The sequence below is a fragment of the Cherax quadricarinatus genome, chromosome 15 (genome assembly GCF_038502225.1).
Source record: "Cherax quadricarinatus isolate ZL_2023a chromosome 15, ASM3850222v1, whole genome shotgun sequence".
In the NCBI taxonomy this organism is placed as follows: Eukaryota; Metazoa; Arthropoda; class Malacostraca; order Decapoda; family Parastacidae; genus Cherax; species Cherax quadricarinatus.
This window is the reverse complement of record NC_091306.1, coordinates 854,440-871,997: the sequence shown is the minus strand read 5'-3', so window position 1 is coordinate 871,997 and position 17,558 is coordinate 854,440. Positions and strand designations below refer to the sequence as shown.

At 41.2% G+C, this 17,558-nt stretch overlaps 1 protein-coding gene across 16 annotated transcripts in view; it reads right to left on the bottom strand.

Moving 5' to 3' along the window:
* Positions 1-17,558, bottom strand: part of LOC128692119 (serine-rich adhesin for platelets) — a 580,093-nt gene that overhangs the window by 132,465 nt on the left and 430,070 nt on the right. For 6 of the 16 annotated variants that reach the window (XM_070085072.1, XM_070085068.1, XM_070085071.1 and 3 more), the window contains exon 2: positions 7,034-7,783. The exons of 4 other annotated variants lie outside the window; for them this stretch is intronic. In XM_070085072.1, coding sequence (XP_069941173.1) covers positions 7,034-7,597 — 564 coding nt within the window. In that variant the 5' untranslated portion in view covers positions 7,598-7,783. Of the gene's footprint in view, positions 1-7,033; positions 7,824-17,558 lie in introns of all 16 variants that reach the window. 6 more of the 16 variants (XM_070085066.1, XM_070085064.1, XM_070085063.1 and 3 more) reach the window with 1 other exon arrangement.

Below are 17,558 nucleotides of genomic sequence, written 5' to 3'. Positions count from 1 at the left end.
ACATTGTGTTACTTTATTGACACATTGTGTTACTTTATTGACACATTGTGTTACTTTATTGACACATTGTGTTACTTTATTGACATATTGTGTTACTTTATTGACACATTGTGTTACTTTATTGACACATTGTGTTACTTTATTGACACATTGTGTTACTTTATTGACACATTGTGTTACTTTATTGACACATTGTGTTACTTTATTGAAACATTGTGTTACTTTATTGAAACATTGTGTTACTTTATTACTTAGCTAAGTTTTTGTATCACTGATTAAAGAACTCTGCACTTTTTATTGTTTTTACCCACTTGTAAAAAAAGGATATAATTGCTTATGTCTTTCCCAGCTTGTCATTAAAGCATACTGTATTTTTTTTAAATAACTTGAATATAATAAAGTCATGAATATGTTGACTACGAAACCATCAACCAGCCATGTTGGGAATGGGGAATGAAATGGGAAATAAGAATCTAACGAAAGTTCAGATTTGCTTCATTCTTTGTCAACAAAGAATATCTACCAGGAAAATGATAGGATGGATAATGAGAGCTTTCAAACAAAGGGATGATTCTTCTTAAATCACTTGTTCTCTCTTGACTGGAATATTGCTGTACACTAACAACTCCATTAAAGGTAGGTGAAACCGCAGATCTAGAGAATATACAGAGAACCTTTAATGCATATATAAGTTCAGGGACCTCTGACACTCATCGAGTTCCCTCTCAGTGTACTCGTTGTGACCCTTCTTTTTTAGTGCAGGTATTTTGTATTGTCAGACAAGTGAATTGTTGTCATTCGAAGTGATTTTTGTGTTCAAGATTGGAACCAGGCTCTCCATATTTTCTTTCAGGTGTAAATTATTATGTGCCATTCTCGCCTAAGTTCCAAGACATACAGCTGAAGGGACTTTAAACATGCCCAGTAGTTCAAATGCTTTACTGAGTGTATACAGTCAATGAAAGTTCTCTGTGTATTTTCCATCACAGGAATCTTGCCTGCCTTGAAAGGGGCAGTCAGTATACAGCAGTATTCCAGCCTGGAGAGAACAAGTCTTAAAAGTTCTAGTTATCCAGCCAATCATTTTCCATGTGAGAGCAATGAGAACATTGTTGACATCCTTGAATGCGAGATCTTCCGACATAGTTACTCCTATATTTTAAATGATCTGAGTTTATTCTGTACTCCGTTAGTCTTATTTTCTCCATTCTTCCATAACAGAGAGTAGATATACTCTTGAAACTCTTCAAAGGTATATATCAAAGGTATAACAGAACAACTGAAATTTGTCCTCGTTAAACAACATAATGTTGTCTGAGGTCCACTGTAAAACTTTATACCTACCTTAAGATTCACAGTGTGTTCTACGGGTGACTCTCATAGATATCATCAGCAAAGTATGTTATGATACTATAATTTATGTCCTTGTCAATGTCGGATTTAAAAATGACAAACATAAGTGGGGCGAGTATCGTTCCTTGGGGAACAGAGCTTTCCACTTCGACTTTACTCAGTTTACTACTACTCCTCTCTGGGTTTTATTTGTTAAGAAGTATTTTATCAATTTGCCCACTTTCCCAGTTCTTCCTTTTGCATGCATGGTCGCACGTGTCGACCGCTCTTGCAAAATCAGTGTACATTTCATCAGGCTTTATCTTGTCTTCTAGAGCATCCAGGACCGCATCGTAATAATATATCAACTGTGAAAGGCAGGAGCAACCTGCCCTGGATTATACAATTGTTGTGATCCCATGTGACTGGTTGTCATGTGAAGTTCCTGTGAAGTTCGGGCTATTGGTCCACAGTTTTTGTGCAGTTGCCTTACAGCCATCTTTTGTAAAGTTGAGCAATAATAGTGGCTTTCAGTGACTGTGGGATGACACCTGTGACTATTACCATCACCACCTTTGATGTGTTTCGAGAGTCTTTCTACTCCCGGATCCCGGCCACGGTCCAGGCTCATGGCCGAGCCCATAAGTCTGGCCCACTACCAGCATCACCATTACCACCACCTCCATTATCACCATCACCACCGCCATTATCACCACCACCACCACCACCACCACCATCAACAACAATCGTGACAGGATGAGGTAACTTCCCGTCTACTGTGACAGAGCTCAAGTGTGTTACCAGCAGTTTTAGCTGGCTTTACTTGTTATCTGGTCTATAAGATCTGTTTTTCTTAGCTGTTACTGTTTTCTATATTTGTTAGCTGTTTTATCTAGCTGTTCATTATTATTATTATATTCAAAAAGAAGCGCTAAGCCACAAGGGCTATACAGCATCTAGCTGTTCAACCTGGCCGGACTGCCGTCACGGGTATTGGCTGTTTTTGCTGTCTGTTTTTACTAGCTATTCTTAGCTGACCGTTCTTGGTCTGTTCTTGTTAGCTGTTCCTAGTTGACTGTTCTTGGATGTTCTTCTTGTCTGTCCTTGCTATGTTAATTGACTGTTCGTGGATATTCTATTAACCGTCCTTGGCTGTTCTGGTAACTGGTCTTTGCTGTTCTCACTGATTCTCATTGCTAGTTGCTCCAGGTTGGCTGTTCTAGGATGTTGTTGCTGTCTGTCGTTGCTAACTGCTATTAACTGACTGCTCTTGGATGTTTTAATTGATTGTTTATTCCTGTTCTTGCTGACTGTCCCAGCTTCTAGCTAACTGTACTTGGGGTCCTAGCTGACTGTTCTTAGTTAGGTGTTGTAGTGGGCTGCTCCTGCTAGATGCTCAAGCTGGGCGTCCATAGCTGCTCGTTCCAGCTTCCGTTCATAGCTGTCAGTGCTTGTCGTAACCAGCTGTCTCTGTTCGTTATTCTTAACATGCAGTAAACAGGCACCCTAACCTGGCACTAACCTCAACAGTCTGGAACTCTCTTCCACACTCTTTCCTGGAGTATGGCTCCCACACCTGTTTTCTGGCACCCTTATCAGAGCTCTGACACCTTCCCCTGGAACTTGGCACCTACACCTAGACTCTGACCATTTCACCTGGAGCTTGGCACCTTCAAATAGACTTTCTGACACCTTCACCTGGAGCTTGGCACCTTCAAATAGATTCTGACACCTTCACCTGGAGCTTCACACCTGTATCTTGACTCTGGCACCCTCACCTGGGTTGATACTCCTAACCCCCCACAAGCTGGAGTTTCTCATGCAGGGAATCCCTTACAACACCTGGCGGCTCAAGTGACGATGCTGTTTATATTTCCCATATTATTTACAACGAGCTTTTCACTCTGAGTTTGAGTGGCTAGCAGTAGGTTTTAAATTACTGCTAACCAGAACTCCTAAATATTTTAGGAATTCAGAGTAAGATCTACATTATTTTGCTTATAAGCGTCATGATTATATTCTTATCCAAGGCTTGGAACTTTGCATTTATCCATCCAGGGAGATGCTAACGTACTCTCGTGTGAGGAGTGGAACGGAAGCCTATAAAACGTTTTGCACTCAGGTAGGATTACTGAGTTTTTCTAAATCCTGAACACACAGACAACAGGCAACTCTTATAAGCCCTTACTTACATTTATTACACTCTTATTTTTATATAGTCCTTTATATAGTCTTTTAATATATATATATATATATATATATATATATATATATATATATATATATATATATATATATATATATATATATATATATATATATATATACCTGTCGGTCAGTTTATCTATTAAATTTGCTATGATCCCAGTAGATAATCTTAGAAATCATGATTGATGATGATGGCAAGTCAGCATAAACGCACAGCATTTCCAGAATGAAACACCTGTTGGTGCTGTTGGAGGTATGACTATCTTCTCTTGTGCTTGTGTGTGTGTGTGTGTGTGTGTGTGTGTGTGTGTGTGTGTGTGTGTGTGTGTGTGTGTTTGGTGAAGCCAAGGTTGTATGTGATGGTCTGGGTTAACAACGTAATGGTGGCATTGGCAGACAGGAGAGTTGAACAAACATGAAGAAGGTTCATAAACTGATTTAGAAGAGGGTTCGGTAAACGCTAGGTGCGTTTGATAAGCAAGAGGTACATTTTATAAGCAAGAAGAGGATCTGACAAACAAGAAAAGTTTTAAAAACAGAGCAACTTCTCAAAGTCCTTCCGTGAAAGGATTATGTCACGGAGCAGTGAAGAATCAAGGGACTCGAGCGTCACCATTTCGTCCATCATCACCTGTTATCTCGAGCGAGTCAACAAGCCAGGTAAACAAGGGCTTCAGATACATCATCGTGTAGCTTGAGGACACCTCTGATATACCTGTGACAAGTTTCGAGAGTTTTCCTACTCTCGCAGCCTGGCCCGGGCTCAGGCTTGGCTGGTGTTTACCTAGTCATCCAGGCTTTTCCTGCTGACGGCCCGCTGGCCCACATATTCATCACAGTCTGGATGATCTAGCACTTGGCGGAGGTATTTATCGAGTTTCCTCTTAAAGATTACAATAACTGTTCCAACGATATTTCTAATATCTACTGGTACCAGGTGCCAGATCAACTAGGCTGTGATGCATATGTAAAACAGCTGACCACCAGCAGCAACAGCCTGGATGACCAGGCAAGCACCAGACAAGCCTGGCCTATGGCCGGGCTCCGCGAGTAGAAAAACTCGGAACTCATCAAAGGTATATTAAAGGTATATATCAAAGGATCTAGACCCTTTTTTAATAATATAATGTATGGCAGCATTCACTGTTGTATACGTGATGACAGTGACACTTCCGATAATGCGTTAACAACGCTAACAAGGGTATATAACTGAACAATGTTCACTAACACGTATGATAGTGTCGGGCTGCGCTGTTCCTGGAGGTTGTTTTTCCGCCTCATGTTTTTGTCTTTCTACTGTAGTTGGTGGTATCAACAACAGCCTGACCAGATACGCTTAACGGACGAAGGATCTAACCTTCACAACTAGCGCTGAATGACCCGCACGGGTTTAGTGCTTCGTGAAATACAATACTTCTTCTCATAGTTCCTAAAAGTATCGTGGTCAGCCACCGACATTTTACCTAGAGTTATCTCACAACAGTGACACTTGATCTGGGTATTGTTCTACAGAAACTCATATCTGGAGAAACTTTCTAAACTAGACTGCTTGTTAGTGTCAGATTTATTGTTTCAAATCAACTGTTCAGTGATTTTTTCCTGTGACCTGTGAGGTCCTGTTTAACAACCGACTTACAGAATGGCAGCCAATACCATTCAGGATATTCTGGTGTCCCTGTGGTGTTTATGTTGAGTTGTGTGCTGCAGGCACTGATAGCCTGACTTATCATGTTATTAACGAGATGCCTTCTTTGGGAGAGGGTTGTGAGGACGAGAAAGCTCGGAAATTCTATACAAGTCTATATTCCCATGAGCGTTTCCTCGCTGTCAATAAAGGTAGAGGCCTTTTCTCTAAGTAAGCGAAATCGCAGCGCCCTGAGCTCTGGCTAGTCTTCCTAGTCGGTGGGCTGATCCATCAGGCTCTTAGTGTTGGCATATTTTTATATGCATCCCGTGAATGATTAATAAGTTCAACCTCAACAGTCGGTGATCTGACGGGAGGCAGCATAAACATGAGGCATTTAATTCATTCTTGAAAGCGTCTTTAGCACTCGAAACCCAAACTAGTTCATGGAAAAGCTTAATGAAGAAGCATGCAAAGGTCTGACGACAACATGTCCCATTAAGAAAGCTCAAGCAGAGATCATACATAGAGTAAGAGCGGAGAAAACCTTACAGAAAGAAGAAGATTGCTTCATGAGAAAAAACAGTAAATATAATGTAAGGGACCTGGGAGTAGTAATGTCTGAGGATCTCACTTTCAAGGATCACAACAGTGCCACGATCGCACGTGCAAGGAAAATGATAGGATGGATAATGAGAACTTTCAAAACGAGAGATGCCAAGCCCATGATGATCCTTTTCAAATCACTTGTTCTCTCTAGGCTGGAATACTGCTGTACATTAACATCTCCATTCAAAGCAGGTGAAATCGCAGATCTAGAGAGTGTACAGAGATCCTTTACTGCACGTATAAGTTCTGTCAAGCACCTTAACTACTGGGAACGCTTGGAAGCACTTGACTTGTACTCGTTGGAACGCAGGAGGGAGAGATATATCATAATCTACACTTGGAAAATCTTGGAAGGAATGGTCCCAAATCTGCACACAGAAATCACTCCCTACGAAAGTAAAAGACTGGGCAGGCGATGCAAAATGCCCCCAATAAAAAGTAGGGGCGCCATTGGTACACTAAGAGAAAACACCATAAGTGTCCGGGGCCCAAAACTGTTCAACAGCCTCCCATCAAGCATTAGGGGAATTGCCAATAAACCCCTGGCTGCCTTCAAGAGAGAGCTGGACAGATACCTAAAGTCAGTGCCGGATCAGCCGGGCTGTGGCTCGTACGTTGGACTGCGTGCGGCCAGCAGTAACAGCCTAGTTGATCAGGCCCTGATCCATCGGGAGGCCTGGTCATGGACCGGGCCGCGGGGGCGTTGATCCCCGGAATAACCTCCAGGTAATCACAACAAACGGAAACAAATCTACGCCTGGAAATAGATACAGAACAGAAACTAAAGTATTTATACCAGGAAGAAAAAGTGCATGGAACATTTTTTACTAATCTGAAGCACCACTACATTATACATGATTTACATATATCACTTCACAGTTCTCATTTCCTCACCAAAAGTGATGATCACGTTCTCTTTGCCTCCTGCAATTGAGAACTACATTACCAGTTATAATACATATGATTAATAAAAATTATCACAAAATCTGAAGAGAAACATTTTGATTTATTACCCATTTACATTTAGGTAATGTAAATGTAAACAAGAATAAGCGTGAAGAAAGACATAATCCAAAACAGAAATATTTGATACACCGACCTACGTCACACGGATGAGGCTTTCATGAAACTGAAGCTATGAACAAAAGTTAATTAGAGTAAAATAAAATTGTCTTGCACAATAACAGCATAAATTCACTTACCGTCATAATTAAATTTAAATTAAATTCTCTTGCACAATACTAATATAAATTCACTTACCGTCATGTTGAACAGGTTTGGAGAAAGTTTCAAGGACAGACGATAAACAGGGTTGCCCTCTCCGAGCGTCCACTGTTTGTTGATGTGTTTCTCAGTCTTGGCGTCCTCCTCCTCCAGGAAGATGCCTCCCTTGGAAGAAGCTGAGAAAGACCCATTTTGCATCGGGGATTCCTCTACTTCGGGTTCTTTAAAGTTTACGGTTTTGGATCCTCTTCTGTCGTTGAGTTTGTTCGGCTTGTCGCTGAAGGGATCAACCCCTTCTATCTCGTCAGACTCCCTGGATAAAGACTCCTTGGAGGTACTTGTAGTGAGCCCCAAAGGATCTTTCGCCTCACCAGAACCAACATCAAGTCTAGAGTTTACATCCGATTCGCTAAAAACATCCGAAGGTACCTTCTCCGTCGCGGGATCATGTTGGCTTCCGTCTTGAGAGTCTCTGGTGACCAGGGAATCTATAGGGTTTTCGGAGGCCGCCTCTTCCTCCCCAGGGCTAGGGACGTTGAGTCTTTCGACGCCAGGTGAGCCTCCAGACACTGCCAGGCAGTGAGCCTCGGATTCACACATGATTCTCACTCGCAAGGTTGTGCAAAGACAGTTCTAAACTATTCCGTATGTATAATTCTCCTTCATGACCTTTTGTCAATGTTTACGTCTCGTAATCCTTTGATGGAATGTCTTCTCGATTTCAGTAGTATTTTGAAAGATTTTTTCAACCTGATTTCATTATTTCTTTCATTACTTGTATTTTCTCTAAAACGTTTTTTAAAACTTCTTAATAACTACTGAATCTCTGTTCAGTACAAAGTAAACTAATTATCTCGCTATTTATTCTTCATGAACATAGCCAACATGCATTCACCCACACTGCTAACTTTGACTACATTCACCTTCACTGCCAACTCTGTCTACATTCACCCACACTACTAACGTTGTCTACATTCACCCATTAAGCAAAGCTTTTGAATCAGTGGCAATCTGCAGATGGTGAAATAATTTTGATTTGTCGTTTAAAAGGTTTAGATAGACATAGCATACAGTACATTATCTCATAAGAGATAATATACTGTATGCCAAGTTTTCCAGTGGGCAACGGTAAACAATATGATGTTCAATGAGGACAAATTCCAACTACTCCGTTATGGAAAACTGGAGGAGATAGTAACTAGAACAGAGTATACTACTGACTCCGGCCATACAATAGAGCGGAAAAATAATGTAAGGGACCTGGGAGTAGTAATGTCTGAGGATCTCACTTTCAAGGATCACAACAGTGCCACGATCGCACGTGCAAAGAAAATGATAGGATGGATAATGATAACTTTCAAAACGAGAGATGCCAAGCCCATGATGATCCTTTTCAAATCACTTGTTCTCTCTAGGCTGGAATACTGCTGTACATTAACATCTCCATTCAAAGCAGGTGAAATCGCAGATCTAGAGAGTGTACAGAGATCCTTTACTGCACGTATAAGTTCTGTCAAGCACCTTAACTACTGGGAACGCTTGGAAGCACATGACTTGTACTCGTTGGAACGCAGGAGGGAGAGATATATCATAATCTACACTTGGAAAATCTTGGAAGGAATGGTCTCAAATCTGCACACAGAAATCACTCCCTACGAAAGTAAAAGACTGGGCAGGCGATGCAAAATGCCGCCAATAAAAAGTAGGGGCGCCATTGGCACACTAAGAGAAAACACCATAAGTGTCCGGGGCCCAAAACTGTTCAACAGCCTCCCATCAAGCATTAGGGGAATTGCCAATAAACCCCTGGCTGCCTTCAAGAGAGAGCTGGACAGATACCTAAAGTCAGTGCAGGATCAGCCGGGCTGTGGCTCGTACTTTGGACTGCGTGCGGCCAGCAGTAACAGCCTAGTTGATCAGGCCCTGATCCATCGGGAGGCCTGGTCATGGACCGGGCCGCGGGGGCGTTGATCCCCGGAATAACCTCCAGGTAACCTCCAGGTAAGAGGATAAAAGTAGAATAGCACTGCAGTAGGTCTACTGACTCATGCTAGTCAAGTTCATCAACCCCAACAATTTCCACCACTGTATCTTACATTGTCTTAAATGCTTTAAATATTCCATGACTCTACCAGACCAATACAGCGCTGTATAGCCCTTGTGGCTTAGCGCTTCTTTTTGATTATAATAATAATAATACCAGACCAATTATTTTCATGTAAGTTAGATGGACACAGATGCAATTATTGTGACATTTTATTGTGGCAACGTATCGCTTTCCAGGTCATTTGTCAAGTTTGACAATGCTCCTGGAGAGCGAAACGTTGCCACGATAAAATGTCACATGAGTTGCATCGGTGTCCATTCACTTAATATTTTGTCGGTAATTCTGTCATTATTAACAGTGTCTTCGTGTACACTTTCTAAATCTTAATCTGTTTATTTTAAATCTGTTATTTCTTTATTTTCTTAGACGTTAGTAGCATATTATGGGTCTTACATTTATTTATTCCTGTCTCCAATTATCTTTGATATACCTTTGCCTTTTTCTACTCGTCTGGTGTTTGTGATCAACCAGGTTGTTGCTGTTGGTGGCCTGCAGCCCCACATATCCATCACAGCCTGGTTGATTTGGCACCTGGTGAAGATACTTGTCCAATTTCCTCTTGAAGACTTTTATACTTGTCCCGGCAGTGTTTCTGAAATCTTCTGGTAAGATGCTGAAAAATCTGAGACCACGAATGTTGATACAGTGTTTCCTTACTGTGCTCACTACACCCCTGCTTTTCACTGGTTTTAATCTGTTTGAGGACCATGATTTCGGTGAGTTGTACATTATCTTACCTGGAGGTTACCTGGAGGTTATTCCGGGGATCAACGCCCCCGCGGCCCGGTCCATGACCAGGCCTCCCGATGGATCAGGGCCTGATCAACTAGGCTGTTACTGCTGGCCGCACGCAGTCCGACGTACGAGCCACAGCCCGGCTGATCCGGCACCGACTTTAGGTATCTGTCCAGCTCTCTCTTGAAGGCGTAATGTATTTTCATCGAGTCCCTCTATGAATTAGGCTGTTGGTGCTAGCGGGCAGCAGGCTTGCATAGCCATCACAGCCTCTTTATTGATGAAACGTTCCGCCACACAGTGGCTTCATCACTCCTATACAAAGAAGAATGTTTAAGATCAGAAGCAGTTTGAGGTAATCAGTCCCTCAGCCTTGAGTCGATGTCATCAGTCCATCAGTCTTGAAAAAAAATATGAATTTCCGCAAACTGGGAGGAAAAGACTGAGATAATGACGCAAAGGAATTAAAGGAAACGGAAATTAGATACACAGAGAAGAGCATAACATGATAAAGAAGCAACCGAAGCAGTGACTAAAATTTGTGACAATATGAGTAACAAGCTGCGGAAGGATACATTAACATTAGCAATAACAGCCGACAAAAACAGCAGCAAGAGCAGCCAACAAAGGCAACAGCATGAGCAGCCGACAGCAACAATAGTAAAAGCAGCCGACAACAAACAGAAACAGCAATGAACAGCAGCAACAGAAACAACAGGAGACAGCTGGTGAAGGTAACGGACGGATCACTTTGTTGATGACCATTAGCATCCCCCCTCCTCCCCTCCACACCCTGACCCTCCTTTTCCCCTGGCCTCCCATGCATCCCTACTCTCCCCACACCCCCTACCATCACCCTTTATTCCGCTTTGATGTCTCTATTCCCTCTCCAATTGCCCCTCCGCCTTTCTTCATCACTTCTATCGCCTCTGTTCTCACGTTTCATGTTTATAATATCTCTTTTATTTACCTTGTTTTCCGCGTTCGTACCCTACCTAAGTTCCCTTAATTTTTCTTCCACAGTTCCAGCATTCTCCCCCACATCCTCAACGTCTACATTCGCCCCACATCCTATCTCCCTCCTCCCTCCTCTCACCCCGCATTTTACTTCTCCCTCACACCCCACATCCTCTCTCTCCAACCCTCCACACTCTTTGGGTCACTGTCGAATTGGTAGGATGACTCCCTAACAGTTTTGTCCTGTCTGCCTCTCTCTCTCTCTCTCTCTCTCTCTCTCTCTCTCTCTCTCTCTCTCTCTCTCTCTCTCTCTCTCTCTCTATCTATCTATCTATCTCCCCTTTCACTTTGCATTTACCTGTGACTACTTTCCAGTTTTTCTCCTCGGTTCGATGTCAGGTTTCTCTGGTAACTGCCTACTCAGTTGGGTGTTGATGTTTACATTCCATCACAAAATGGTTGATCAAGCAGCACCAATAGAGACGATTATGCTCCAGCCTTTTTTAAAATTGCGAATCAAGAGCCTCGAATGCTAAATGTACTGTAATTGTATCTATGGAAGTTGTCTTAATATAATAATAATAATAATAATAATAATAATAATAATAATAATAATAATCAATAATAATAAAGATACGTTTAACACGGCGTTTGTCTCCCACCGAGGTAGCGTGATCCCAAAAAGAGAAAACCTTCACCACCAAAACTGTTCAATAGCCTTCCAGCATACATAAGGGGAATTACCAATAGACCCTTGGCTGTCTTCAAGAAGGCACTGGACAGGCACCTAAAGTCAGTACCTGACCAACCGGGTTGTGGTTCGTACGTCAGCTTGCGTGCGGCAAGCAGTAACAGCCTGGTTGATCAGACCTTGATCCACCATGAGGCCTGGTCTCAAACCGGACCACGGGGGCGTTGACCCCCAAAACCCTCTCCAGGTAAACTCCAGGTAAACCATTCATTCAGTGGCTGTTTTGCCAGAAGTGAGAAGACATCACTTCATATCCCATATAGACAGAGACGCAGGCAATAGCTCCGTATCATCATCTGCGGACGAGGCTAGAATCTGTGTCTGAGTGACTTCCACTCATGACACAACGAATCTTCAAGCTGATTAAGTACAAGCTTCCCAGTAGGCCATTATGACTGTCTTAAATAAAATTGGATACATCCGCAATGTGCTGCTGGTGCTACCTTATCATATTTCATCACGCAGGATTGGGGATCATTCTGCTTCACTATGAGACTTCTACTAATGCTTGTACATACATACATTATCTATATATATATATCTATATATATATATATATATATATATATATATATATATATATATATATATATATATATATATATATATATTGACATGGATATTTCTTTTCCTCTCTCTCTCGTTTTCTTTCCTCTGTCTCCCGAGTATAATTTCTCATGCTCTCAGGTCTGGGAAGATGCACACATCTTCATAAAATTTTCCTTTCTCCTGTATATGGGATAGGTTATCCAGGTATGCTGAAGGAAATCTTAGAAGTTCCCGTAGCTAATGAACCCTTACTGGAATGTTTGACAATATCCTCATTATGATCTTCAAAGAAGACAAATTTCATCAACTCCCCTTTGGAGAATCAGAGGAAATAAAAATTCGAATGGAGAGTGAAACAAATTCGAATCACTCAATAGAGCGAAATTTTATTGTGAGAAACTTATGAGTGATAATTTAAGATCTCACATTCAAGGATCACAACACTGTTATCCCAGACGCAAGGAAAATGGTAGGACAGGTAACTAGAACCTCCCAAACAAGAGATGTGAAGATATTGATGATCCTCTTCAGGTCATTTGTTCCCTCTGTATAACAAAACCTTTTAATGCAGGTGAGACTGCATAACTTGATAACACAGTGACCAACACCGTGTCGGGAAAACAGTTTTTTCCTGAATGGAAATAGTCTGAATTTATTTATCATTGAATATCATGTTTTCCGTTGCCCAATGAAATATTTTGTTAATATCTGTAGATTTTGAGTATTTTCCACTCGGGAATCTTTCATCCAAATATTTGCATTGTTTGCGAAAGATCAACGAAGTTGCCGTTCATGTTTTTATCCATAACTGACGAATGTTTCCACTCAGGTCTGAAATTTGTTTGATTTTCTCCCACTTATAAACAACAGGTGACAAGAGGAGCAATAAGGGATACTTGGCAGTAAAAGTCTGATCAGGGAGAACAAGAAGGAACTCTGACCTAAGGCAAGGGTAGAGACACCCTGGATACTGGTCACAGGTATGTCTGTGATCCGTTCGTGATATTGTAATAAACAGCTCTCTTCTTGACTTGTGATTATTCTAAAATCCAGTTTACGAGATGTTACTCCAAAGGCACAGCTGCCAAACACCTTTACTAAATTCATACCCAAGACTTCCGTCTGTTTTTCAGTTACTGTGTGATTCTGTCTCTTCACTCACCAAATTATATTTGCGTGGGTCTCATCTCTTTAACTATACCGAACAGTATTATTAGGCTTTTCTGGCATTTTGGACCATGTCATACATATTCTTGAAGCTGTGTTACTGCATTGGCCTCCACCACTTCACTATCCAACTTATTTTTTTCCACAGAACTGACATAAAATAAAGATTTGTTAAGCTTTTCATGCCTCACCTGTCCATAGCTTCCATTATTTTTTTATGTCTTAGAGCCTCGTAATTAACTCTTTACCTGCCCTATGAAATCCACTGAGTATTTTGTAGTCATAATCATGTCTCTTGTAATCTTCCTCTCTGTCAAAGTTGTCAGGTTCAGTTCCTTCAAACTATCTCCATAATGCATTCCTCTCGGCTCTGGGACTTGTCTGGTTGAAAACGTTCGGATTTTAATGAGTTTCTGTATGTGGCTTACCAGTTGGGGCTCAATGCTGGGGCTGCAAACTCGAATAGTTACGAAAGGCTGGGTCTTCTTTCTCTAAAATTATGATGACCTAGAATTCTCTAGCGAGTTCATTTTTTTTTCCCTTTCAAGGTGGTTATCTCTCAGGGTACTTCTCTCCCTCGTGGAGATCCTCGAGAAGATTCACTCTCTCGGAGTGATTCTTTCTCAAGGGGACCTGCTCAGGATGATTCTCTCAAGGCGATTGTCTTTCCTGGGGTGATGCATTGAGTGATTCACTCTCGGGATGATTCTCTCTCTCTCTCTAAGGGCGAGTCTCTCTGAATGATTCTCTGAAGTCAGTATTCTCTCAAGTGACAGCATATATGACGCTAAGGGTGACAGTAGAGGTGCCATTCAAAATGGGTGACTCAGTGTGTGTCATTTTCTAAGAAAGACGCTCACTCAAGGGTGAAATTACCGCAAATATTATACAACAGTTCCGTCTGGCCTTCATTGTTCCTGCTCTCAGACGCACCAGATGAGTCAACATTACTCAGGAGGAGAAGGTGGAAGAGAGAGAAAGTTATATATATATATATATATATATATATATATATATATATATATATATATATATATATATATATATATATATATATATAATATATAGGGGGTGGTAGGAGAAGAAAATATTCAAACAGCTCCGGCGAGAACCTTGAGTTTTCCCTGAGGTACGTTTATTGTCTTCTCTGAGGATGAGGGTCCCCATTCCAGCTATAGAGGTGGTACTTCCCTCTATATATATATGTCGTGCCGAATAGGCAGAACTTGCGATCTTGGCTTAAATAGCAACACTCATCTTGCTATATAGGACAAGTGAAAATTTGTGTATGCAATAATTTAGCCAAAATCATTCTGAACCTAACGAAAAAAATATATTTCTCTGTGTTTGTTTAGTATTAAATTATTGTAAACAAATCTAAAATATATTTATTTGGGTTAGGCTAAAATAAACTGTTCTTGTTATAATAAGGTTAGGTAAGTTTTCTAAGATTCTTTTGGTGCAAAATTAAAAATTTTTACATTAACATTAATGAAAAAAATATATCTTTAAACGTATAAGAGAATTTTTTAGAAAGGACTTAATTTTAAATGAGTTCTTGCTAATTGACCAGTTTTACATATTCGGCACGACATATATATATATATATATATATATATATATATATATATATATATATATATATATATATATATATATATATATATATAGAGAGAGAGAGAGAGAGAGAGAGAGAGAGAGAGAGAGAGAGACTGTGGGAAATAAGGGAAGACGAGAAGAGAATTAAGGAAGCGAGGTAAAGATGGAAAATAGAAATGAAGGAAGAGGGTCGGAAGGGAAATGCAAAAGAGAGCGAAAAGAAAACAAGGATACCCCATCCTCCAAACACACACACACACACACACACACACACACACACATACACACACACACACACACACACACACACACACACACACACACACACACGAAAAGCGAGGCTTCACAAGGGTCAGAACTTGGACCAGTGCTGTTTCTTGTGTGTGTAAACGACATGGCAGAGGAAATCGAGTCAGAGGAGTTCCTGCTCGCAGATGACATCTACCTAACGAGGAGAATACAAACAAGAGTAGACCAGGAAGGACTACAAGTGGATCTCGACAAGCTGCAGGATTGGCCTGTCAAGTGCAGGGGTTTGCTACGAGACTAATCCCAAAGCTGAGGTGGGTATGAGGCATTATTAAAGACTAGACACCAGAGGACAGAAGAACCTGAGGTAACAAAATACTCAGAGGCATTGACAAGGTGGACAGGAGGAGTCTGTTTAAAAGGTAGGTCTCAGGCACACGAGGTCACAGCTCCAAGTTAAAAGCACGGTTGAGTTACGGAAATGTTAGGAAATACTTCTTTAGCCTTAGAGAGGTCAGGAAGTGGAGCGATCTAGGCAGGTAAGTGGTAGAAGCAAAATTCATACAGCTTTAAGAATAGGTATGATATGGCTCACGCAATCAAGGAGAGTGAAACCAGTAGCGACCAACAGAGAGCCGCGGGGTCGTTGATCCCCGGAATACCCTCCAGGTAGACTCCAGGCAGTCGGGGCCAGGAACTGAGACTCGACCCCTGCAACCACACTTAGCTGAGTACAATCAGGTAAGTGGGGTGTCATTCCTCTTTATGCTAGAAAATTGATGAAGTGAGAAATTATTTAATAATTACTCTGTGAAAACGCAATTTGTGGAATAATTTATCTGAAAATCCAATAAAAATTCAGATTTGATTGGATTCCAGCACTCGCTGCCCCAAGTGTAACTGGATTATATTTGCCAGGCTTAAATGTGGCGAACTGATGGTGCAAATATTCATCTTCAGTGCGCACTCCTCTTGAGTGACATACCTGTGATATGTCTGTGACCAGTTTCTAGCTTTCTTCTACCCTGGAAGCCGGGCGTGAGGCCAGGCTTCCCTCTTGCTTGTTTGGTCAACCGGGCTGTTTCTGCTAACAGGCTTACACTACTGCTTCATCATGGCTGATCCAACGATAGTGGCAGGTAACAGTTAAGTTTTCTCTGTGTGTACGTTTAACCTGCCTTTCGTCCCAAATAAATGCAAAATCATGCATACTGGAGGAGGGAGAGAGAAGACCTCAGACGAGGTTCAGCTTAAGTGTTGCACAACAATCGCATAACATTGGCAGTATATGAAAAATTAACTAATTCCATAACCACCTCTGGGGACTCTTACAAAACACATTTATTAAGACTCGACACAGGACATATCTGGCTTCGACTGATGAAGGCAGCGTCAACACAGAGCCCACACGTAATCAGTTTTCTCAGCCGAGGAAATTGAGCTTTGAGGAGAGACTAGAGGTACTAAACTACAACACTTAAGAAAATAGGAAGAGTAGAGGAGACATAATTACGACATAAGAGTCATAGATAATCTGACAGAGCAGATACGGACAGACTAAAAATACGAGACAAGGCGAGTGGTACAGATGAAAGCTAAAAATCACAGATGAGCCAAAGGAATCTTAGAAAATAATTCTTCAGTTTTCAAATTGGTAAATAAATGGAATGAGGTAAACAAAGAAGTTGTGGAGGTAAATTCTTTACACAATTTCAAGATTAGGTACGATAGCTCAAATAGTCTACTTAGTGTGTTCCGAGGGTCAACATCCCCTGCGGCCAGGCTTCCCGGTTGATACCTTGATCAATGAGACTGTTGGTGCTAGTCGTATGAAGTCCTATATATCCACTGCAGTCCTGTTGATCAGGGACTGTCTTGAGGAACTCGTAACAATGTAAAGTTTAAGAAACTGAGAAGTCGAAACTCGGACCCCAAAAATACAATTCTGGTAATGTAAGTTAGTAAATAATCTCTCTCTCTCTCTCTCTCTCTCTCTCTCTCTCTCTCTCTCTCTCTCTCTCTTTACACAGGGTTTGACAAGGTAAGGTTAAGGATCCCTAGCTTTATTGACAAGCTATTTACAGGTTAAGGATTCCTAACTTTATTGGCAAGCTAAGAGCTGTTACCTACATCAGCTCATTTGAAAGCATTTTTATTGTTATGAGACATACAAGTAGGGAACAGGATGAAGTTGGAGCCATCTCTCTCTCTCTCTCTCTCTCACACACACACACACACACACATACACACAAACATAATTACCATACTTCCCTTTGAACACAATAAGTACTTTATATTATGATCACTAAATGTCATTCTCGGTACTACAAACTTTGACATTTATGCTGAACGGCTTTGTTGGTGCTAAAAAGTTAGACATTTATGCTGCATGTCTCTCTTAGTGTTGCATACTTTGACCTTTGATGTGACTGTGGACACTTCCGGGT